The following is a 26,303-nucleotide window of genomic DNA, read 5'->3' on the forward strand; positions in this document are numbered from 1 at the left end:
ACAATAGGTTGGTTCATATGAAAAGAAGAAACCACCTTAGGCAAAAATTGAGGATGAGTCCGCAACTCAGCTCTATCCACATAGAAAATCAGATAAGGGCTTTTGTGAGACAAAGCCGCCAACTCCGACACTCGCCGCGCCGAAGCCAAGGCCAATAACATGACCACTTTCCAAGTGAGATACTTCAATTCAACTGTTTTAAGAGGTTCAAACCAGTGAGACTTAAGAAACCGTAACACCACGTTAAGGTCCCATGGTGCCACTGGAGGCACAAAAGGAGGCTGGATATGCAGCACCTCTTTCACAAAAGTCTGGACTTCTGGAAGAGAAGCCAATTCCTTTTGAAAGAAAATGGATAGGGCCGAAATCTGAACCTTAATGGAGCCTAATTTTAGGCCCAAATTCACTCCAGTTTGCAGGAAGTGGAGAAAACGGCCCAGATGGAATTCTTCCGGAGGAGCAGTCCTGGCTTCGCACCAAGACACATATTGCCTCCAGATACGGTGATAATGTTTCGCTGTCACCTCCTTCCTAGCCTTTATCAGAGTAGGAATGACCTCTCCGTTAGGATCCTGCGTTCAACCGCCATGCCGTCAAACGAAGTCGCGGTAAGTCCTGGAACAGACAGGGCCCTTATTTTTAACAGGTCTAACCTGAGGGGAAGAGGCCACGTATCTTCTGTGAGCATTTCCTGCAGATCCGGATACCAGGCCCTTCGAGGCCAATCTGGAACAATGAGAATTGTCTGAACCCCTCTTCGTCTTATGATTCTCAGTATCTTTTGAGATGAGAGGAAGAGGAGGGAACACATAGACCGACTGAAACACCCACGGTGTCACCAGTGCGTCCAATGCAACCGCCTGAGGGTCCCTTGACCTGGCGCAATATCTCGGAAGTTTCTTGTTGAGGCGTGAAGCCATCATGTCTATTTGAGGCAGTCCCCACTGACTTGCAATCTCTGCGAAAACTTCTTGATGAAGTCCCCACTCTCCTGGATGCAGATCGTGTCTGCTTAGGAAGTCTGCTTCCCAGTTGTCCACTCCCGGAATGAAGACTGCTGTCAGAGCGCTTACATGACTCTCCGCCCATCGAAGAATCTTTGAGGCTTCTGCCATTGCCACTCTGCTCCTTGTGCCGCCTTGGCGGTTTACATGAGCCACTGCTGTGATGTTGTCTGCCTGAATCAGAACCGGTAGACCTTGAAGTAAGGTCTCCGCTTGACGAAGGCCGTTGTATATGGCCCTTAATTCCAGCACATTGATGTGCAGACAAGCTTCCTGGCTTGACCACAGACCCTGGAAGTTTCTTCCCTGCGTGACTGCTCCCCAACCTCGGAGGCTCGCATCCGTGGTTACCAGAACCCAGTCCTGAATGCCGAACCTGCGACCCTCTAGAAGGTGAGCACTCAGCAGCCACCACAGGAGAGATAGCCTGGCCCTGGGGGACAGGCGGATCATTTGATGAATCTGTAGATGCGACCTGGACCACTTGTCCATTATCATGCCTAAAAAGACAATCGGGTCGTTGGAACTAACTGCGACTTCGGTAGATTGAGAATCCAACCGTGCAGTTGCAACACCCTCAGGGAGAGTGAAACGCTGTCCAGCAACTGTTCTCTCGATCTCGCTTTTATCAGGAGATCGTCCAAGTATGGGATAATTGTGACAGGAGCACCATCATTTCTGCCATTAATTTGGTAAAAATCCTCGGGGCCGTGGAAAGCCCAAACGGCATTGTCTGAAATTGGTAATGACAATCCTGCACAACAAATCTCAGGAACGCCTGATGAGGTTGATATATGGGGACATGAAGGTATGCATCCTTTATGTCTAGGGACACCATATAATCTCCCCCTTCCAGGCTTGCGATGACCGCTCTGAGCGATTCCATCTTGAACTTGAACCTCTTTAAGTATAGGTTTAAGGATTTTAAATTCAGAATGGGTCTGACCGAACAGTCCGGTTTCGGGACCACAAACAGGGTTGAGTAATAGCCCATCCCCTGTTGAAGCAGGGGAACTTCGACCGCCACTTGTTGAAGGCACAACTTTTGAATCGCTGCCAAAACTACCTACCGCTCTGGGGAAGAAGCCGGCAGTGCCGATTTGAAAAACCGGCGAAGAGGCACCTCTTCGAATGCCAGCTTGTACCCCTGGGAAACAATGTCTATTGCCCAGGGATCCACCTGAGAGTGAGCCCAGATTTGGCTGAAAAGTCGAAGACGTGCCCCCACCGGAGGGGACTCCCTCAGCGGAGCCCCAGCGTCATGCGGTGGATTTAGTAGAAGCCGGGGAGTACTTCTGTTCCTGGGAACTGGCTGTAGCTGGCAGCTTTTTCCCCTTGCCCTTACCTCTGGCAAGAAAAAATAAGATTTTACTTACCGATAAATCTATTTCTCGTAGTCCGTAGTGGATGCTGGGGACTCCGTCAGGACCATGGGGATAGCGGCTCCGCAGGAGACAGGGCACAAAAGCAAGCTTTTAGGATCACATGGTGTGTACTGGCTCCTCCCCCTATGACCCTCCTCCAAGCCTCAGTTAGGTACTGTGCCCGGACGAGCGTACACAATAAGGAAGGATCTTGAATCCCGGGTAAGACCCAAACCAGCCACACCAATCACACCGTACAACTTGTGATCTGAACCCAGTTAACAGTATGATAACAATGAAGTAGCCTCTAAAAAAGATGACTCACAACAATAATAACCCGATTTTTGTAACAATAACTATGTACAAGTAATGCAGACAATCCGCACTTGGGATGGGCGCCCAGCATCCACTACGGACTACGAGAAATAGATTTATCGGTAAGTAAAATCTTATTTTCTCTAACGTCCTAGTGGATGCTGGGGACTCCGTCAGGACCATGGGGATTATACCAAAGCTCCCAAACGGGCGGGAGAGTGCGGGTGACTCTGCAGCACCGAATGAGAGAACTCCAGGTCCTCCTCAGCCAGGGTATCAAATTTGTAGAATTTTACAAACGTGTTCCCCCCTGACCACGTAGCTGCTCGGCAAAATTTTAAAGCCGAGACCCCCTCGGGCATCCGCCCAAGATGAGCCCACCTTCCTTGTGGAATGGGCATTGACAGATTTTGGCTGTGGCAGGCCTGCCACAGACTGTGCAAGCTGAATTGTACTACAAATCCAACGAGCAATAGTCTGCTTAGAAGCAGGAGCACCCATCTTTTGGGGTGCATACAATATAAACAGCAAGTCAGACTTTCTGACTCCAGCCGTCCTGGAAATATATATATATATATATATATATATATATATATATATATATATCTATTTTTAGGGCCCCGACAACGTCTAGCAACTTGGAGTCCTCCAAGTCCCTAGTAGCCGCAGGCACCACAATATGTTGTTTCAGGCGAAACGCTGACACCACCTTAGGAAGAAACTGGGGACGAGTCCGCAGTTCTGCCCTGTCCGAATGGAAAAACAAATATGAGCTTTTTTTTTTTTTTAAGACAAAGCCCCCAATTCTGACAATCGCCTGGCCGAGGCCAGGGCCACAACATGGTCCTTTCCATGTGAGATATTTCAAATCCACAGATTTGATCGGTTCAAACCAATATGATTTGAGGAATCCCAACACTACGTTGAGATCCCACGGTGCCACTGGAGGCACACAAGGGGCTGTATATGCAATACTCCCTTGACAAACGTCTGGACTTCAGGAATTGAAGCCAATTTTTTCTGGAAGAAAATCTACAGGGCCGAAACTTGAACCTTAATGGACCCCAATTTGAGGCTCATAGACACTCCTGTTTTCAGGAAGTGCAGAAATCGACCTAGTTGAAATTTTTTCGTGGGGCCTTCCTGGCCTCACCCACGCAACATATTTTCACCACATGTGGTGATAACGTTGTGCGGTCACCTCCTTCCTGGCTTTGACCAGGGTAGGTATGACCTCTTCCGGAATGCCTTTTCCCTTAGGATCCGGCGTTCAACCGCCATGCCGTCAAACGCAGTCGCGGTAAGTCTTGGAACAGACAAGGTCCCTGCTGGAGCAGGTCCTTTCTTAGAGGCAGATGCCACGGTTCCTCTTGGAACAGACATGGTTCTTGCTGAAAGCAAATCCCATCTTAGCTCCCGAGGCCATTAGTCCTCTGTGAGCATCTCTTGAAGTTCCGGGTACCAAGTCCCTCTTGGCCAATCCGGAGCCACGAGTATAGTTCTTACTCCTCTACGTCTTATAATTCTCAATACCTTGGTTATGAGAAGCAGAAGAGGGAACACATACACCGACTGTTACACCCACGGTGTTACCAGGACGTCCACAGCTATCGCCTGAAGGTCTCGTGACCTGGCGCAATACCTGTCCCGTTTTTTGTTCGGGCGGGACGCCATCATTTCCACCTTTGGTCTTTCCCAACGGTTCACAATCATGCGGAAAACTTCCCGATGAAGTTCCCACTCTCCCGGGTGGAGGTCGTGCCTGCTGAGGAAGTCTGCTTCCCAGTCGTCCACTCCCGGAATGAACACTGCTGACAGTGCTATCACATGATTTTCCGTCTAGCGAAAAATCCTTGCAGTTTTGACCACTGCCCTCCTGCTTCTTGTGCCGCCCTATCTGTTTACGTGGGCGACTGCCGTGATGTTATCCCACTGGATCAATACCGGCTGACCTTGAAGCAGAGGCCTTGCTAAGCTTATAGCATTACAAATTTGCTCTTAGCTCCAGTATATTTATGTGGAGAGAATTCTCCAGACTTGATCACACTCCCTGGAAATTTTTTCCCTGTGTGACTGCTCCCCAGCCTCTCAGGCTGGCCTCCGTGGATACCAGCATCCAATCCTGAATGCCGAATCTGCGGCCCTCTAGAAGATGAGCACTCTGTAATCACCACAGGAGAGACACCCTTGTCCTTGGATATAGGGTTATCCGCTGATGCATCTGAAGATGCGATCCGGACCATTTGTCCAGCAGATCCCACTGAAGAGTTCTTGCGTGAAATCTGCCGAATGGAAGCGCTTCGTAATAAGCCACCATTTTTTTTACCAGGACTCTTGTGCAATGATGCACTGACACTTTTCCTGGTTTTAGGAGGATCCCGATTAGCTCGGATAACTCCCTGGCTTTCTCCTCTGGGAGAAACACCCTTTTCCTGGACTGTGTCCAGAATCATCCCTAGGACCAGCAGACGTGTCGTCGGAACAACTGCGGTTTTGGAATATTTAGAATCCACCCGTGCTGTCGTAGAACTACTTGAGATAGTGCTACTCCGACCTCAACTGTTCTCTGGACCTTGTTCTTATCAGGAGGTCGTCCATTTTCTTTGAAGACGAATCCTCATTTCGGTCATTACCTTGGTAAAGACCCGGGGTGCCTTGGACACTCCAACGGCATCGTCTGAAACTGATAGTGACAGTTCTGTACCACGAACCTGAGGTACCCTTGGTGAGAAAAGCAAATTTTGGGACATGGAGGTAAGCATCCCTGATGTCCCGGGACACCATATAGTCCCCTTGTTCCCAGTTCGCTATCACTGCTCTGAGTGACTCCATCTGGATTTGAACCCTTGTAAGTGTTCAAATTTTTCAGATTTAGAATCGGTCTCACCTAGCCTTCTGGCTTCAGTACCACCCTATAGTGTGGAACAATACCCCTTTCCTTGTTGTAGGAGGGGTAATTTGATTATCACCTGCTGGGAATACAGCTTGTGAATTGTTTTCAATACTGCCTCCCTGTCGGAGGGGGACATTGGTACAGCAGACTACAGGAACCTGCGAGGGGGGAAACGCCTCGACATTCCAATCTGTGCCCCTTTGATACTACTTGTAGGATCCAGGGGTCCTGTACGGTCCCAGCGTCATGCTGAGAACTTAGTAGAAGCGGTGGAGGGCTTCTGTTACTGGGAATGGGCTGCCTGCTGCAGTCTTCTTCCCTTTCCTCTATCCCTGGGCAGATATCTTATAGGGACGAAAAGACTGAGGCTGAAAAGACGGTGTCTTTTTCTGCAGAGATGTGACTTAGGGTAAAAAACGGTGGATCTTCCAGCAGTTGCCGTGGCCACCAGGTCCCATGGACCGACCCCAAATAACTCCTCCCCTTTTATACGGCAATACATCTTTGTGCCGTTTGGAATCTGCATCCCCTGACCACTGTCGTGTCCATAAACATCTTCTTGCAGATATGGACATCGCATTTACTCTTGATGCCAGAGTGCAAATATCCCTCTGCGCATCTCGTATATATAGAAATGCATCCTTTAAATGCTCTATAGTCAATAAAATACTGTCCCTGTCAAGGGTATCAATATTTTTAGTCAGGGAATCCGACCAAGCCACCTCAGCTCTGCACATCCAGGCTGAGGCGATCGCTGGTCACAGTATAACACCAGCATGTGTGTGTATACTTTTTAGGATATTTTTCTGATAAGCATGTGAGCGCCTTATCCACCCTGAGGGGTGTTTCCCAATGCGCCTTAACTTCTGGCGGGAAAGGGTATACCGCCAATAATTTTCTATCGGGGGAAACCCACGCATCATCACACACTTCATTTAATTTATCTGATTCAGGAAAAACTACAGGTAGTTTTTTCACCTCACACACAATACCCTTCTTTGTGGTACTTGGAGTATCAGAAATATGTAACACCTCCTTCATTGCCCTTAACGTGTGGCCCTAAAGGAAAATACGTTTGTTTCTTCACCGTCGACACTGAAATCAGTGTCCGTGTCTGGGTCTATGTCGACCGACTGAGGTAAATGGGCGTTTTTACAAGCCCCTGACGGTGTCTGAGACGCCTGGACCGGTACTAATTTGTTCGCCGGCCGTCTCATGTCGTCAACCCACTTGCAGCGTGTTGACATTATCACGTAATTCCATAAGTAAGCCATCCATTCCGGTGTCGACTCCCTAGAGAGTGACATCACCATTACAGGCAATTTGCTCCGCCTCCTCACCAACATTTTCCTCATACATGTCGACACACACGTACCGACATACAGCACACACATAGGGAATGCTCTGATAGAGGACAGGACCCACTAGCCCTTTGGGGAGACAGAGGGAGAGTTTGCCAGCACACACCAAAATGCTATAATTATACAGGGACAACCCTTATATAAGTGTTCCTCCCATATAGCATTTAATATATATGTATATCGCCAAATCAGTGCCCCCCCTCTCTGTTTTAACCCTGTTTCTGTAGTGCAGTGCAGGGGAGAGCCTGGGAGCCTTCCCCTCAGCCTTTCTGTGAGGGAAAATGGCGCTGTGTGCTGAGGAGAATAGGCCCCGCCCCCTTTTCGGCGGGCTTCTTCTCCGGAGATTGTGAAGTCTGGCAGGGGTTAAATACATCCATATAGCCTCAAGGGCTATATGTGATGTATTTTTCGCCATACAGGTATTCTACATTGCTGCCAGGGCGCCCCCCCCCCGCGCCCTGCACCCTCCGTGATCGCTGTGGGAAGTGTGCTGACAGACAATGGCGCACAGCTGCAGTGCTGTGCGCTACCTGAGGAAGACTGAAAAGTCTTCTGCCGCCTGGTTCCGGACCTCTTCAATCTTCAGCATCTGCAAGGGGGTCGGCGGCGCGGCTCCGGGACGAACCCCAGGGCGAGACCTGTGTTCCGACTCCCTCTGAAGCTAATGGTGTCCAGTAGCCTAAGAATCCAATCCATCCTGCACGCAGGTGAGTTGAAATTCTCTCCCCTAAGTCCCTCGATGCAGTGAGCCTGTTGCCAGCAGGACTCACTGAAAATAAAGAACCTAAAAACTTTTTCTAAGCAACTCTTTAAGAGAGCCACCTAGATTGCACCCTTCTCGGACGGGCACAAAAACCTAACTGAGGCTTGGAGGAGGGTCATAGGGGGAGGAGCCAGTACACACCATGTGATCCTAAAAGCTTGCTTTTGTGCCCTGTCTCCTGCGGAGCCGCTATCCCCATGGTCCTGACGGAGTCCCCAGCATCCACTAGGACGTTAGAGAAATAAGATTTTACACTTACCGGTAAATCTATTTCTCGTAGTCCGTAGAGGATGCTGGGACTCCGTAAGGACCATGGGGAATAGACGGGCTCTGCAGGAGACATGGGCACTTTAAGACTTTAGACTCTGGGTGTGCACTGGCTCCTCCCTCTATGCCCCTCCTCCAGACCTCAGTTAGAGAAACTGTGCCCAGAGGAGATGGACAGTACGAGCAAAGGATTTTTGTTAATCCAAGATTCATACCAGCCACACCAATCACACCGTATAACTTGTGATAAACTACCCAGTTAACAGTATGAACAAACAACATAGTCTCGGTCCAAACCGATAAACTATAATATAACCCTTATGTAAGCCATAACTATATACAAGTCTTGCAGAAGAAGTCCGCACTTGGGACGGGCGCCAAGCATCCTCTACGGACTACGAGAAAAAGATTTACCGGTAAGTGTAAAATCTTATTTTCTCTAACGTCCTAGAGGATGCTGGGACTCCGTAAGGACCATGGGGATTATACCAAAGCTCCCAAACGGGCGGGAGAGTGCGGATGACTCTGCAGCACCGATTGAGCAAACAGGAGGTCCTCCTCAGCTAGGGTATCAAACTTATAGAACCTTGCAAAGGTGTTTGATCCCGACCAAGTAGCTGCTCGGCACAACTGTAATGCCGAGACCCCTCGGGGAGCCGCCCAAGAAGAGCCCACCTTCCTAGTGGAATGGGCCTTAACCGATTTTAGCAATGGCAATCTTGCTGAAGAATGTGCTTGCTGAATCGTGTTACAGATCCAGCGAGCAATAGTCTGCTTTGAAGCAGGTGCGCCAACCTTATTGGCTGCATACAGGATAAACAGCGCCTCTGTCTTCCTGACCCTAGCTGTTCTGGCCACATAAATCTTCAAAGCCCTGACCACATCAAGTGACTCGGAATCCTCCAAGTCTCGCGTAGCCACAGGCACGACAATAGGTTGGTTCATATGAAAGGATGAGACCACCTTAGGCAGGAATTGAGGACGAGTTCTCAATTCTGCCCTAGCCACGTGAAAAACCAGATAGGGACTTTTATATGACAAAGCCGCTAATTCCGAAAAACGCCTTGCAGAAGCTAAGGCCAACAACATGACCACCTTCCAAGTGAGATATTTCAACTCCACTGTTTTGAGTGGTTCAAACCAAGGTGACTTGAGGAAACTTAATACCACGTTAAGATCCCAAGGCGCCACCGGAGGTATAAAAGGAGGCTGAATATGCAGCACTCCCTTCACAAATGTCTGTACTTCAGGAAGAGAAGCCAATTCTTTTTGAAAGAAAATGGACAAGGCCGAAATTTGAACCTTTATGGATCCTAATTTTAGGCCCAAATTCACTCCTGTTTGAAGGTAGTGAAGTAAACGGCCCAAATGGAACTCCTCCGTAGGAGCAGTCCTGGCCTCACACCAAGAAACATATTTTCGCCATATACGGTGATAATGTTTTGATGTCACATCCTTCCTAGCCTTAATCAGGGTAGGAATGACCTCCTCCAGAATACCTTTTTCCGCTAGGATCCGGCGTTCAACCGCCATGCCGTCAAATGCAGCCGCGGTAAGTCTGGGAACAGACAGGGCCCCTGTTGCAGCAGGTCCTGCCTTAGAGGAAGAGGCCACGGATCTTCTGTGAGCAACTCTTGCAGATCCGGATACCAAGTTCTTCGTGGCCAATCTGGAATAATGAGGATTGTTCTCACTCTTCTTTGCCTTATTATTCTCAACACCTTGGGTATGAGAGGCAAAGGAGGGAACACATAGACCGATCCGAACACCCATGGTGTCACCAGAGCGTCTACAGCTACCGCCTGAGGGTCTCTTGACCTGGCGCAATACCGCTTTAGCTTTTTGTTGAGACGGGACGCCATCATGTCTATCTGAGGCAGTCCCCACCGACCCGCAATCTGTGCGAAGACTTCGTGATGAAGTCCCCACACTCCCGGATGCAGGTCGTGTCTGCTGAGGAAGTCCACTTCCCAGTTGTCCACCCCCGGGATGAACACTGCCGACAGTGCGCTTACATGATTCTCCGCCCAGCGAAGAATCCTGGTTGCTTCTGCCATGGCCACTCTGCTCCTTGTGCCGCCTTGGCGGTTTACATGAGCCACTGCTGTGACATTGTCCGACTGAATCAGAACCGGTTTGTCCCGAAGTAATGCCTCCGCTTGACGTAGGCCGTTGTCTTCTTTCTTCTTTTCTCCCGGCTCTGTGAGGAGAACGGCGGCGCGGTTCTGGGATGAACGCCCAGGACGAACCTGTGTTCCACTCCCTCTGGAGCTAATGGTGTCCAGTAGCCGAGAAGCAGAGCCTATCATTTAAGTAGGTCTGCTCCTCTCTCCTCAGTCCCTCGGTGCAGGGAGTCTGTTGCCAGCAGTGCTCCCTGAAAATAAGAAAAAACCTAAGAAATATGCTTTCTTAGCAGGAAACTCAGGAGAGCTCCCTGCAGTGCACCCATCTCTTCTGGGCACAGTCTAAAAACTGAGGTCTGGAGGAGGGGCATAGAGGGAGGAGCCAGTGCACACCCAGAGTCTAAATTCTTTCTTAAAGTGCCCATGTCTCCTGCGGAGCCCGTCTATTCCCCATGGTCCTTACGGAGTCCCAGCATCCTCTAGGACGTTAGAGAAAGGAAGATCCCCGAGCTCTCTTGGATTTATGCGACCGAAAGGACTGCATCTGATAATGTGGCGCTTTCTTAGGTTGTGAGGAAACATAAGGTAAAAAAGTTGATTTACCCGCAGTAGCCGTGGAAACTAGGTCCGCGAGACCTTCCCCAAACAATTCCTCACCCTTGTAAGGCAAAACCTCCATATGCCGTTTCGAGTCGGCATCACCCGTCCACTGTCGGGTCCACAGTGCTCGCCTGGCAGAAATCGCCATAGCGTTTGCTCTGGAACCCAGTATGCCCACATCCCTATGAGCCTCTCTCATATAAAGGACCGCATCCTTAATATGGCCCAGGGTCAATGAAAGTAGTTTCCTTATCCATCGTATCAATATCATCAGATAAGGTATCGGTCCACGCTATTACAGCGCTACAAACCCAAGCCGACGCTATTGCTGGCCTGAGTAATGTACTAGTATGTGTGTAAATTGACTTCAAGGTAGTCTCCTGCTTGCGATCAGCAGGATCCCTGAGGGTTGCGGTATCCTGAGACGGCAGCGCCACCTTTTTGGAAAGGCGCCTCAACGCTTTGTCCACCCTTGGGGAGGATTCCCACCGTAACATGTCCTTGATCGAGAAAGGATACGCCATAAGAATCCTTTTGGGAATCTGCAGTTTCTTGTCTGGAGTTTCCCAAACACTTTCAAATAACTCATTTAATTCATAAGAAGGGGGACAAGTAACCTCAGGCTTCTTTTCTTTAAACATGTGGACCCTTGGATTAGGTACAGCAGGGTCATCTGTAATATGCAGCACATCCTTTATCGCAATAATCATATAATGAATACTCTTTGCCAATTTTGGCTGCAACCTCGCATCATCATAGTCGACACTGGATTCAGAATCCGTGTCGGTATCGGTGTCTACTACTGGAGAAAGTGGGCGTTTTTGAGACCCAGAAGGCCCCTGTGACATAGGGAAAGGCAGGGCATGACCCCCTGTACATTCCCTTGACTCTGCTTTGTCCAAACGTTTGTGCAATAAATTTACATTTGCATTTAAAACATACCACATATCCAACAAGTCATGTGTCGGCGTTGCCGACGGAGACACCACACTCATGCGCTCCACCTCATCTCTAGGAAAGCCTTCCGCTTCAGACATGCTGACACGCACGTACCGACACTGCACACACTCAGGGAAATCTCTAATCTGGAGATAGATCCCCCACAAGGCCCTTTGGAGAGACAGAGAGAGAGAGTATGCCAGCACACACCCCGCGCCAATAACCCTGGAAAAAAATTACCCAGATATAGCGCTCTTTATATTATATATGTACTGCGCCAAATATGTGCCCCCCCCCCTTCTTTAAAACCCTCTGTCACCGGTGATCAGCAGGGGAGAGTCCGGGGAGCCAGCTTCTCAGCGCGTGCTGTGGAGAAAATGGCGCTGGTGAGTGCTGAGGGACAAGCTCCACCCCCTCAGTGGCGGGCTTCGGTCCCGCTCTTTCAAACAAACTGGCGGGGATTTTCTTAAATAACACAAAATATAGTGTATACATATATAGCCAGTCCTAGAGGTATAACATTGCTGCCCAGGGTGCCCCCCCTGCGCCCTGCACCCAACAGTGTGCGCTGTGTGTGTTGTGTGGGAGCAATGGCGCGCAGCGTTACCTCGGTGAAGCTCTGAAGTCTTCTGCCGCCTCTGGGACGAACCGCAAGGGGAGACCTGCGTTCTGACTCCCTCTGGAGCTAATGGTGTCCAGTAGCCTAAGAAGCAGAGCCTATCACTGAAGTAGGTCTGCTTCTCTCTCCTCAGTCCCACGATGCAGGGAGCCTGTTGCCAGCAGATCTCCCTGAAAATAAAAAACCTAACAAAATACTTTTCTTCAGGAAACGCAGGAGAGCTCCCTGTAATGCACCCAGTCTCCTCTGGGCACAGTATCAAACTGAGGTCTGGAGGAGGGGCATAGAGGGAGGAGCCAGTGCACACCCATACCTAAAGTTCTTTTTTAGTGCCCATGTCTCCTGCGGAGCCCGTCTATTCCCCATGGTCCTTACGGAGTCCCCAGCATCCTCTAGGACGTAAGAGAAATATATACATTCTTTACAATTATGTTTTAACCATGATACCCTTTAGTGTTCAGCACATCTTTCCAACTTCCATTACGACAGATCCATTGCAAGGAGCACATAGAGACATACTGTATGGTAGTACGGATCTTATAATATTGCCTTGCGTTTTGGATAACAATCATCTGTCTCATGCAAGCTAGCTGGCCTAGTGGTCATAGGGAAAGTCCTAATAATATCACATGTTGATATCACTGGAATTTCCGGTGACAAAAATAAAATTCCTGTGGCTTTAACATGAAAAAAATGTAATGTCTGATGTTAATGCAATTTGTTTTCAAGTTTTCCTTTCAATCATCAAGATTATTTGATAGAACAGTAACATAAGGAAAGGATCAGGGCCGTAACTAGGGCTGTACGAGCCCTGGGGAAGGCACAGCCATTCCCCCATGGCCCTTGCTTCTGGTTAGTCCTTTGGATGGGGTTGGGTAAGGGCCAACGGCGGTCAGCATTCCGACGCTTGTCTCCCCGCCGCAGAAAGCCAGCTGGTGGGGGACGGGGGGAGCGCAACGAAATCCCTTGCGGGCTCGCCACAGGTTTTACTCGCACTCTATGGGTGTCGTGGACACCCACGAGTGGGAATAGTCCCTGTTAGTTGGCATGCAGACTGTCAGGATTGAGAGCAGGCGGGATGTCGGGATTGGTATTGTGACCAATGGTCTCCTGACCGCCGGTCACATAACTACATCCCCTTTGGAGGCTCTAAGCACACACTCTGCAGCAGTCTGTTAAGATTTTTGGAGCAGCTAATTTTTGGGAAAGTTTTTTGTTTTGTTTTATTTTTTACATTCAGTGCCTGATGAATCATTAGGCTGATTAGGCTGCAGCCTAGGGTGCCAGAATTTTATTTTTAATTTTGTTTTTTGGGTGGGGGGAGGGGGGAATTGGAACTGATGCTTCAGGAACTCACCTGTGTAACCAGCTATTGGTTCCATACCACTACGGAAACGTCTTTATCTTTACAAAATTGCTTAGGAAGGCAAATCTCATTTACTTTTCATTGCTCAGGAATAAGATGGAATATTCAGAGCACTGCAATAGTGTTACTGTAGCTTGGATGACTAATTCCCAATTTCTGTCATAATGGCTAAGGAATATACTTGTTATTTTGTTTAATGGGGTATAAGAAATACAAAATCGCAATGAAAGGTGAGATTTACTGTTAAAAAATAAAAAGAAACATTTAATAGAGAGTAACTTTGTGAAGAACACATTAAATTCTGTTCATTTCATAGTCAAATTATTTCTGAAGAATAAAATGGTGAAAGTTAAATCTATAGGGACAATGAATCAGTTTAAATGGGATTATTACAGTAGGTTACCAATGAAACCTGCTTAGACTGTCTCTGCAATGCAGATGGTTCTACTAGGCTTGTGTCTATCACAAGGGACAGGGTTGCCTAGCAAACCATACTGTAATAAAAGAATGAAAGTACACTTTAAACTTGTTTCCCTAGAGATAAGTGAAAACATGGTTTACTTCAGAGAAATTATTAAAGTATACAACAATAAAGTCACGTATTTACTAGCTATCTGCTATATAAAAACGCAAATTTGTCATTCTGTCTTTCTATACAAATCCACAGTTTACAAGCGAAGATCGTGAAATTTTACATACAAGCGCATTAAAACACGGTGGAGGCAACTAAAACAATTAGAAATACCTAGCACCCTTGGGGGGACGGGGGGGGGGGGACGGACACAGCAGCACAGATTATATCAGTAGGCAGAATAACTCCGGAATTGTTGGAGCAATGTACTCCAAAATTGGTACACATATGACTTACAATCTGGGAACAAACACTGTGGGGGTTAGACACCCATAGCGGTGAGGCAGCAGCACTGAGAATTTCAGCAGGCAGCATAACTCTAAAATGCCTGCAGCAATTTACAACAAACTTGGTACACATATGACTTACAAGCTGGGAACAAACGCTGTGGGGGTATGACACCCCTAGCACCCCGAGGGGGGAGACAGCAGCACAGAGTTTTTCAGCAGACAACATAACTCTAGAATGCCTGGAGCAATTTACACCAAACTTGCTACACATGACTTACACTCCGGAAACAAACACTGTGGGGGTAACACACAACTAGCACCCCTAGGGGTGGGCCAGCAGCACAGACTATCAGGACATGCATGATATCTCAGTGATGACAGGGTTGCATGTGACAAGGCCAGTGACATTATGTGAGGAGGGGGAAGTAGCACGGCCCCCCCAGCAGCACAGAGTATATCAGGAGATACATAATGTGCTGCGCTATATAAGAAACTGTAAAAAAAATCTATAATTTCACAGGGGCACGGACATGATGTGAGGAGGGGAATGGAGGCAGCAGGAAGCCACACACTGAGAGTTGTTTAGTGGGAAGAGCAGGGTCCCTTGGGGGACCAAAAAGGGGTCCGGCCACTGCACAAAGTGCGTCAGGGAAGCAAGATATGCCTATATACTAGATCTCCAACCAATGTAAAGTAACGAACAACTATCATTCTAATTTACCATCCTCATCCCGTAGCAGAGTATTAAGCTACCGGGTGTAGTATGGTATGCCGCCAGCCGGGCTCCCGGCGACCAGCATACCGGCGCCGGAATCCCGACCACCGGCATACAGACAGCGTGGCGAGCGCAAATGAGCCCCTTCCGCGCTCGCCACGTTGCGGGCACGGTGGCGAGCTATCTATTCTCCCTCCAGGGGGATCGTGGACCCCCAACAGGGAGAAAAAGTGTCGGTATGCCGGCTGTCCAGATTCCGGCGCCGGTATACTGTGTGCCGGGATCCCAACAGCCGTCAAACTGAAGACCACCACCCCAGCTACCTACAATGTTATTTATACTGTGTGTTTAATATTTCAATTTCTTTTTTTAAACAGACATTCTTAAAATCACGGGCAACGCCGGGGACTCCAGCTAGTATTCTTATAAACACAACGTGATATAGTCTACATACTCATAATGTAACATTATCAAGGATTGAAATGCTCAGAGATAATACTTGCTGTAGTCATGAGAAAAAGCATACACTTGTTCAAATGTGGGTTTAACTATCAGTACATAATTATCTAAATCAGATTTCATAGCCATACAAGGATATAGTTTTCAAATGATGTTCCAAACAGATTTTTTAGGCTAGATACACACAGCAGTTGCGGGTACCCAACAATACATAGATGTGAAAAATCTCAAGATTCTGCTCTGTGTGTGCCCTTCGATGTCCCATCATCTGCTCCACTGCAAAAGGCAGTGTATTGAAAATGCTCCCATTTGGGACCAGTACTAAAATAAGTGCTATGCATTTATACAGTATTTGAGTGTCATGAACAACATAAATAGCACTATAACCTCAACAGTGGATTGTTAAAAGTAACAGTGCCAAGAAAATGAAACTTCCCTAAGGTGTTGCAGTGATTCTAAATACTTTCATTGTATTTTAAGCATGAACACTAAGCAGTAAGTTGTATGTTATGCATACTTTCATATAAAATTACGGACTTTGAGGATAGTTTAAGGCAAGGGTTCCCAACCATGATCCTCAAGGCACACTAACAGTCCTGGTTTTAAGGATAGCCATACATGAGCACAGGTGTCTTAATTAGTACCTCAGTTATTTTGATGTAACCATCTGTGCTCAAGTATGGACACCACTAACACCTAGATTGTTAGTGTGCCTTAAGGATCAAGGTTGGGAAAAACTGGTTTAACATGCGCTATTGTCCTCATGTGTTTCTTGTTTTAACGTTGGTTCATTACAACTGGTTCATATTTATACTTTTGATCTAAACTGCTCTAATAATCCAAAGACTGTGCCATGAAAACCAGGAAACCAACATACTGATTTTCTGAAAATGGAATGCAGTCAGGTCAGTCTTCACAAATCACACAAGGGGGTGTTGCTCGAATTTTGTTTTAAAGCTCACAGATTGAATAAATACAAGAAACTATTGTATAATGTAAATGTCTCCTAGAAATAATTTAACTTCAACCTTGAAAAAGTCGATGCTGAAAAACTATTTTATCACTAAAAGATAAACAGATATCAAGCACACTCTGTAGTGTAGTCAAAAACTGAAGGTTCCTAATTTAAGTCAATGTTTAATACTAATTTTTTTTTTTTTTTTTTTTGGTATACCTGTATAACTTGCACATACACAATGCATTACCATTGTGAGAGCTCTAGTACTGTACATTCAGGCCTGTTTGTGAAAATGATTTATCCAGCTACAGTAAGTACATTGTTAAAGTTTGGCAATTAAGAGGTATTGATAAATCTATGCATAGTATTGATGGCAATTAGCAAAAAAACGTAAGATTGATTATTTACCCAGAAGTGCAATGGAATAAGCAATGATCATCAATAACCATTCACTGCTAATACACAATGAAACACCTACACAACGAAGTGTTCAGTTAAAATTAAGGTGATGTCATCAGCATTAAATTGTAGGGACAGCAGCTGTGCTGGTCACTTACATGAAAGGTGACACTTGCTATACACACTGCATTATGGAGCCCCCAGATGAAGCAGAGTCTGTGTGAAGGTCAAATTTAAAAGGTGCTATGACAACTATTTTCCTGCCATGGTCAACAAAAAGGACGTCTAAGAATTAGTAAGTGTAAAGTAGCCCATAAAGACTGTATAATTTCTGGTTTATATGAATCAGTATTTAAGTATTGAGCTTATTGTATATAACTTTTAGTTGCAAAGATTACAAAGGAATGTCCTGTACGAATACATACATTTCCACATATAGCTATTAAAAATAAATAAAAATAATCTAAAAGCTTATTACTAAGGTATCTTGCTCAGAAACTCCCTGATACATTACACTAGGCCACAAGTTCTCAAGCTCCGTTCTCAGGACCCCACACAGTTCACGTTTTGCAGTCACCTAGCCGATACACAGGTCTATTCATTACTAACTGACACAGTATAACAGATCCACAGGTGGACCTAATTATTTCACTTGAGATTCTGTGAGACCTGGAAAACATGAACTGTTTGGGGTCCTGAGTACAGAGTTTGAGAACCTGTGCACTAGGTAATAGAAAGTTGTGCATAGGTAAGTTCCAAACATACAGCATTATGATTTCATAAATACTTTTAATGCTAAGTGCTCAATTAAAAATAAAAATGCAACTGAGTAACATTCAGACGTATACTGTACAGTCATGCATCTTCAGTGAAAGTCAGTTTCATTTTATTTTTACAAGATAAGATTCTATAAATAAATCTCTACCATATACTAAAATGTTATCTAGCTCTCTGGTATACCTACATGATGGCTTTCCACAAATATGCCCCCATGGACAGCCCAGTTTTCTGGTGGTGTCAAATATCTAGACTCTCTAGAGGCACCTAGTTCCATATTAGGTGATACTATTAGTCCTTACTATAAGGCAGTCCGCTGCAATTGTTGATAACACTGTTCCAGTTGACCCTGGTTTCTCTCTCTTTCTGGTATTCTATACTCCAATTATAAGAGATGTTTCCTACAGCACATACATAATGCACACCACCGCATTTTGTAACATCTATGGATGATTTATATCTCTTGGAAGGGAAATTGTATGTGATGGTTGGATTTTAAGGACTCCCATATTTAAGTGGACTCTCCTGCTATCCATTCCTCATAGGGCTGCTGCTTTGGTAGGTAGTCCTCCAGCTCATAACTCTGTAAAACCCCTCATTTACTTTCTCCAATGAATGCTCCTCCTCCCCTCCTTCTGATGGGTATACTTGTTTGTGTCTTCATGTCTGGTTAACAAAAACAATTGTGATCTATTGCTTTAAAAAACAAGGTTGCAGGTGGAAGGTGCTGCAATTCCACTTAATGGGTCGTAACCATTACTTAATACGATCCAACCAATTTCTGTATAAACTATATCAAATTTGCTGAAAATATCTTTTTGAAGTCGATGTTAAGATTGCTATACAATACAATTACTCTGAGCCATCATTACAAACTGAAGCTGACGTTTCAACCTACCAAAGTTTTTAACTTGTAAACTGGAGCAGATATGAAACATAACATTTCTGTTCCTCTGATTTCATTTCAAGAGTATATATTAGGAATGTGCCAGTGGCTGTGTAAGCCTAAATGATAAAGCGTTTCATTGCAGTATGTTCAATTCATGACAGAGTCTTATGAAGGCTGCTCTGATGTGTGTCTGTATTTTATAGCTCAATATGCCTGCAATCACTGTACTACCTCTGTTCAATTATTATCGCACAAGTGTTGTTGATCAACAAATATTATATTATATATACACAGATATATGTTCTCATAGACCTCTCCTTTCTTTTGCACCATATGGTGCAAGACACCTGTCTTGACTCCAGTGCTGCGTACTTTTTCTTCAATTTAACGTCTTCAGCTGCGCATACACTATACAATTATCTGGCAGATTATCTGCCAGATCTGGCTAGTTGGAATAAAAATCTGGTAATGGCCGAGAGTAAATGATAATCCACTATTAGCTACCAAAAACTGGACAATGGACAATAACCTGTTGTGTCAGACAAACTGGTGACACTACAGCTTTAACAAACAACAGTTTTAGACAGTCTTTCAGTGTTTGGGATCAAATGATCGATTGTCATTTGCTCTCAATCCATTACCAGATTTTCATTCCAACCAGCCAGATCTGGCAGAATATCTGCCAGATAATTATATAGTGTATGCCCAGCTTTAGTAAGCAAATAGTGTTCTAGGTACGTACAGTAGGATTAGATTTTTGTCACAAAGGAATCTGTATAAAGTCACAGGTGAAGCATAATGATGCATGGCGAAGGTCACTCCCATCTGACCTGTCTTTTGCCATCTCACAGACTGCATACTTTTTCCTCAGTTTTGGGTCTTAGCTCCCATATAGTGTACTTAGGATTGTTTTTTTTTTGTAGCAAAGCAATACGTATAAAATCAGAGATTCAGATTAAGCATAAAGTTGCATGGCACAGGGGTCACTTGTATCAAAATGGTCCTACGCCTGTTTAACCTTGATTGTATATTATTTCCACATCTTTGCGTCTTAGTTCGCTTGTAGTATACTAGCTACTTAAGCTTAGTGCATCTAATGGGTACACACTAGTAGATAGATATATCTGCAGATCAATTGATCTGCAGATATATCTATGTGTTGTGCATACACACTGCCCGATCCGTCGGGTCGGACTGATTAACATATGCGGCATGCCTATATTCTGTGTGTAACAGCATCTCTATCTGCATCCGAAATGAAATGTTACAGTGTTTTCCAGGAAAACACTGTAGCATAGCATTTTGTATGCAAATACAGTCGCTGTTACACACAGCATATAGGCAAGCTGCATATCATTTTAATTAGCAGTAGCTGCTTATGCGTCCTATTGCATTACATTGCATCTAAGATGGCATGACGCGACTTGAAGGGCTGTTTAGCGTGACTGCAGCAGGGATGTAAGAGGACACATCTGTAGTATTGCAAAAATTCGTAAAACTACAACTCCTTCCACTAGCACGCTGGGGGTCGTCCAGCACAGGGCAAGGCCGCACCACATGCTGAGTCCTTCACCCCCACTAAAATATGATCACTTTGCTAAACAGCGAAGCGTTCGCACCTTTAGGGTGCCACGTTTTGGGTTGCAGAGGCAGACTCCATGGCCCGCCCCGCAAATGGTCCGGACACAACGTGCCCCCCCCCAAAAGCCGCATTGACGCCCAAAAAACACTGCCCCCCGTTGGTACTTAGACCTTAGACTGCGATTGCTTGTGTGTGCGCGCTTGTGCAGAAGTGCAAAAATCGTGGATTAGCGATTTCTGCACTTTTGCAAATAAAGCTGAATCAGGGCCTTTGTACCCATTCTTCTTAGCAAAGTTGCTCAGACTCCACTGGGTTAGAGCATTTCCACAAATACTCACCTGGATTGAGACATGGCTTTTGACTAAGATACTTTTTGTTGTTAAGACACTCTAGTGTGGCTTTCTTTCTGTATGCTTTGGTCCATTGTCATGTGGGAATCATTCTGCTTTGATGTTTAAGCACTCAAGCAGGTTTTACTCCAAGAATTCCTTGCATTTTGCTTTATCCATTTTCTCCTCTACTTACATATATGAGCTCTCTAATCTCTGCTACAGAAAAGCAGCCCCCATAACATTATGCTGCCGTCACTATGCTTCGCTGTATGGAAAGTGTTTTCACTGTGTTGCTTTGCACCAAGCATAGTGCTTAGTTTTGTTTTTGACGACTAATTCATTAGACCATAGAATATTCCCTCACATCCAAATGTTTCACTTTTCGGAGTTCAGCACATAGGGGTCAGACCATAGTCCCCATTGATAACATTAAGCAACACTGGCAATCATATTAGACCGATTTTGGTAAAACTTAGTGGTGCTGATTCCGAACAGGACATTGGTTTTGCTAGGTTCCAATTTTTGAGATACGCAGACGAGAAACAAGGAAAACCCAATAGACAACGCAAACTGGTCAACTTACAGTGGCTGATCAGCTATATATGGAGGGGGTGGGGTTATATTTTAGATTGTATATGGGGGGGGGGGGGGGGGGGGAGATATTCTAGATTGATCGCAGAGTGAACATAAAAAATATTTGCATGTTTCACTTTCTACAGTAGAATGTTCCAGTAGAGTCCCATATGCATGCGTTATGGCTAAATACCTATTGATTGACGGTATCCATTTTTTTCAAGAACTAGAGTAATTAGAAAAAACTACTTTGTTTTTAATTCAGCAACCCCAGAATACCCAAAATTCTTTCAACTATACTGCGCAACTAAACCAATTTATTTGGGGTGGACTGTGTAATAATGGGGACTGCCGTCTGCAGCGGTAATTAGCCTTTTGCTGCACTAGTATATAGCAACAGACATAAAATTATGCAGAAATTCATTTGTTTACATAGTTTATAATAATAATAATAATAATTTTATTTATATAGCGCTCTTTCTCCAATAGGACTCAAGGCGCTTATGAAGAAAAAAAACCTCCTGACAAATAGGCCAATTAAGAGGGGAATTCAATCATCCCCGAAATCTTCAAACCCATTACTGCACAGAATAATACGTATAAAGCGGCCCATAGATCAGTCAGCAGAATTGCCTATGGCGATCTGATTTGCCAAGCAGCAGACTCTGATGATTACAAAAATGCAACGTGATAAATCTCTGACTCGCCGATTCTGATTATTTTTGGGTCGGAACTGGCGATTCAAGATGGTTAAACATGGTGGATGTGGCTGATCACTCAACCCACTCTTCAGCAGAACAGACAATTGCCCTAATTGATTGCTGATGTATGGGCCCCATTAGAGGGAAAGGCAGAGTGACAGAGTGCTAAGAGAAGGGAGCGTACAAACATACATATTTTAATCGTACTGTAGTAGAGATGAATTCTTCAGCTTTTAAAATAATTCTGCAACACATTTCAGCATTATTGTGTCTGAATCTGTATACAAAGTAGAGATGAGCGGGTTCGGTTTTACTTGGATTTACCCGAATCTCCTTATTGGCTCACGGACGTCACGTGTTTTGGTTAGCCAATAAGAAAAATCCAGAAAAAAAGAACTTGCGATAATTCTGGCGTTAATAACCGAGTAAATCCGAACCCGCGCATCTCTAATACAAAGTAGAAAAGAACTTGGCGGCAAATGCATCATAGCATGTATACAGATTCAGACTCCGCTGCACACAGATATACAAGTATCACACTTCAAATTAATCAGTGCAGTCTTGTGAAATGAGTTTGTCGCATCACATTACGATTAAGATGCAAATTTGAGTGAAAAATTCAGTCGGCTTGTGCAGGGATGTTTGGCACAACTGCAGCAATAGCGTAGGAGGACACACTTGTAGTTGCGGTTTTTCCATATGGGAAAACAAAGAAAGGGCATGTTAGCCTAAACTTGGAAAGTGACCAATATCAAATAAAAATGTGGCATCTATTTATGCCTCCAGCTCATGTATATTAACACTACCTAGACTCTTCATCTATCCCATTAATCAAACCTGCACCATTTTTGATCACTACCTTCTGCCATTCAAAATTCATGAAGATATCAGGCCTGCCACTGTTATGCTAACACTTCTTTTTGTAAGGGGCAATGTTAGAGCAATTAGTAGCGTCACTGTTAATTTCTTACCTGGCGCTGAATAACATCCAAGTTCTCTTTACCCAAGTTGACAAGAGTCTGTATCTCATGAGAATCACGAACATTCTTTTTTTCTCTGAAAGCATCTCTTATTCTTCTGATTGCATATGTTCTAGTAAGTAAAACGGAATACAATTAAATATTCGTCTATATTTTATATTCAAAGCTAACAGTAAATATTTTAATAATCATCAACCCACCCAAAGCTGAAAAATCCCTTTGGCTGTTCTATGAAACTCACTTCCCCGCACAGTTCAAGAGGCCCCACTCCAGAATCCTTCAAAAACAGACTGAAGACTTTCTTGTTTACTCAAGCATTCCCTTAATGTCCCTTTAGTATCTCCATGCTCTCGTATTTTATAAAAAGCTTTTGTGTACTTCATTGTTTCTGTACTGTATTATGTTCATTCTGTTAAGTGCCTTGAATCCTATTGGAGAAAGAGCGCTACTGCATATAAATAAGACTTTTATTATTATTACTACCACCGTTAAATAAAAAATTAGATTACTACTTTGATGAGGTCTGGTTACTCTGACATCTGCTACAGCGAGAAGCGGCTGTCCTCACTCCTGGAAGCAGAATGCTGTTGACGGAAAACAAAGTGCCTATATGAAGAAAGTGCACTCAGCAGGAGTAAGGAGAAGCCTCTGTTAGCGGCCAGGGTAGGTCATTAACAAGCTGCCAGAAGGAACGAGGACAGCCTCCTCTGCCATGGCAGACATTGACAAATAAGAGGATAGAGCCTTATCAAGGAAAAACTATTAAACTTACATTTTAGGCTACCTATACGTTTTGATGTATGCACTGCACACACAGTAATAATACACCTAGTTTACTTGGCAGAAAAAGGATGACAATAAAAGATACTTAGCGATATGCTTGCATGGAACCCATGGTGCAGTTTGTGTGTTGGCTGACATCATTTTAGTTTGACTTTTTGGTTGGATCTCTTTTTCCAACCCAGACTGTTGGAAACCTGGTGAGGTTGGGTTGTGTACCCATTACACTCCTCCAGTCTGTGATTACCATAAGCAGCACGCCTAGTTCTGTGTGTGACTGCAACTGCATTTGCATACAAAATGCTATGTTGGTGTTTGTAACGTGGCATTTCAGATGCTGACACAGCTGCAGTTATACACAGAATATAGGCATGCTGCATATCATTATAATCAGCAGAAGCTGCTACATTTATTTGCATCTAAAACTAATTTTCACAAAAAAAAGAAAACCCTAAAAAAAAAAAAAAAAGCTCAGCGCTACAGAGTCCTGCTACAGCATGGTGCAACTTCAAGGGCTGTTTAGCGTGACTGCAGCGAAGATGTAAGGGGGGGCTGTTGGATAGGAAGAAACGGAGGAAAGAGGGTAGGAGGTGGGGGAAAGACAATGGCTTCAGTTTTAGAAAAGTTAAAATTCAGGGAGTATAGCGACATCCATGTTGAGACAGTCGACAGACAAATGTAACAAAGAAAAAGGACAAGAGGGGAGAGGTCAGGGGAAGATTAGAGGATGTTTTGAGTGACACTCTAGGGGTCTATGGACAAAATGGCTTCTACCTTTACTAACTTACTAGACCTTCTCCAAACTGAAAACTCCAGCAGAGCTGGTTTACGTTGGGGTACACTCTGGACGATATTTAAGGACAAAATAACGTTGTTCACAGACAAATAGCATTGGCCTTGCAGCACAGCCAATGTCAGATATATCTGGGCATTTGGCTGTGTGTACAGGCGACCCACTGACCACCCATACACAGCTGGGTGGGTAAATTCAAATGCTGGCCAGCTGTGATTTGAGGACAGACATATCGAGTGGCTGATTGGTAAGTAAGTGTGTATAGCTTATTTAATCGGCCACTCAGTTGGCTCGACGGTTGGTTGGGGAACAAGTCGCTCCAATGTGTACCTAGCTTTACACAGACAAGCCTGGGCCTTAAGAGTGATTCTTACCACAGTTAATACTGCTCACAAACAAAAGGAGTGTTATGGTAGACTTACCATTGTTAACTCTCTTTCTGCAAAGTACATTGGGTTCCACAGGAAAACATCGGTGTGTAGAGTGGATTTTGATCCAGAGGAACCAACAGGTAAAGCTTTAGCTGCCTCAGGATGCATAGGGGCCTCCTCCATAACCCTGCCTCCAGGCACAGAGAGCTCAGTTTTGATAACCAGTCCAATGCAGGAGCAAGCGAGAGAGAAGGCAGATGTTAGTCACAGAAGAACACATTTTCACGACAGGAGAAGGTACCAGTGGCTATTGCCATACAAACCCAAAAAAGATCGGTGCGTCAGGGTAGGTGCCCTGTGGAACCCAATGTACTTTGCAGAAAGAGAGTTAACAGTGGTAAGTCTACTATAACTCTACTTTTCTGCAGCAGGGTACATTGGTTTCCACTGGGAAACATCGGGTATGTACTAAAGCAGTTCCTCAAGGGAGGGGACGTGCCTTAGCGGATGTGAGAATCCGGCGTCCAAAGGAGGCATCCTGGGAGGCGAAGGTATCAAAGGCATAGAACCTAAGAAACGTGTTCACTGAGGACCACGTAGCCGCCTTGCACAATTGTTCTGCGGATGCAACACGGTGGGCTGCCAAAGAATATTCAACAGACTGAGTAGAATGGGCCTTAATCGCAGCAGGAGCTGGGAGTCAAGCCTGCGCATAAGCATGTTCAATCACCATTCTAATCCATCTGGCCAAGGTTTGCTTGTTCGCAGGCCAGCCACGTTTGTGGAAACCAAACTGGACAAAGAGGGCATTGTTGCCTTATAGGTAATTGTCTGCACTTAGTCTAATATTAGGGCAATAGATGTTGTCTGAATCAAAATATAATTCATTATAAATAGGCGATGTTACCATAGTGGACAGTATAGTGGATATATATAGTAAGGAATAGATATGAAATAAGTTTGAATGTATGAGGTAATGTTTAGCTGATTTAAGAAATTAGGTTTGTGTATGTGTTTATATAGATATACTGTATATTTGTGTTTTACAGCAAGATGGTAAAAAATAGTGTAGGGAACAGGTTTATTCTGCTCTAGTCATAAATAAGGCCAGAGAGGTTACAGTAAGATCAAGAGTCATTGTAGAGAAAAGGTATTAGGCCATAAATGATAATAGGTATGTGACAGAGCTCTGTTGGTCATTGGAATTCACAGGTGTGCTTACAGTAGATCAGAATCTACTGGTTTGTCTATTGTCCAGTGAAGGTTAAAAGCTAGGGAGTATAAATTAACTACTATGAAAAGAGATCACATCCATTGATAAAACATTGTGTAACCGACCCCAGGAAAACTTGTCAATACAACAGAACTTTGGATGAAAAGACATTCCAGATTTTACAATACTATACTTGCTTAAGGCAGTGTGGACACCACACTTTTATGACACCATGCCTCCGTGAACAGGACACGACAGCCCAGTTCAATGTTTGTTTTATTACACCTTGGAATCTGACAAACCTAT

The 26,303-nt window shown here is 44.9% G+C and overlaps 1 protein-coding gene across 4 annotated transcripts in view; it reads right to left on the reverse strand.

Moving 5' to 3' along the window:
• Window positions 1-26,303, reverse strand: part of LYRM4 (LYR motif containing 4) — a 242,501-nt gene that overhangs the window by 150,620 nt on the left and 65,578 nt on the right. For all 4 annotated transcript variants that reach the window (XM_063923092.1, XM_063923091.1, XM_063923089.1 and 1 more), the window contains exon 3: window positions 22,832-22,952. In XM_063923092.1, coding sequence (XP_063779162.1) covers window positions 22,832-22,952 — 121 coding nt within the window. The remainder of the gene's footprint in view (window positions 1-22,831; window positions 22,953-26,303) is intronic.

Source organism: Pseudophryne corroboree, chromosome 5 (assembly GCF_028390025.1).
Source record: "Pseudophryne corroboree isolate aPseCor3 chromosome 5, aPseCor3.hap2, whole genome shotgun sequence".
Classification (NCBI taxonomy): Eukaryota; Metazoa; Chordata; class Amphibia; order Anura; family Myobatrachidae; genus Pseudophryne; species Pseudophryne corroboree.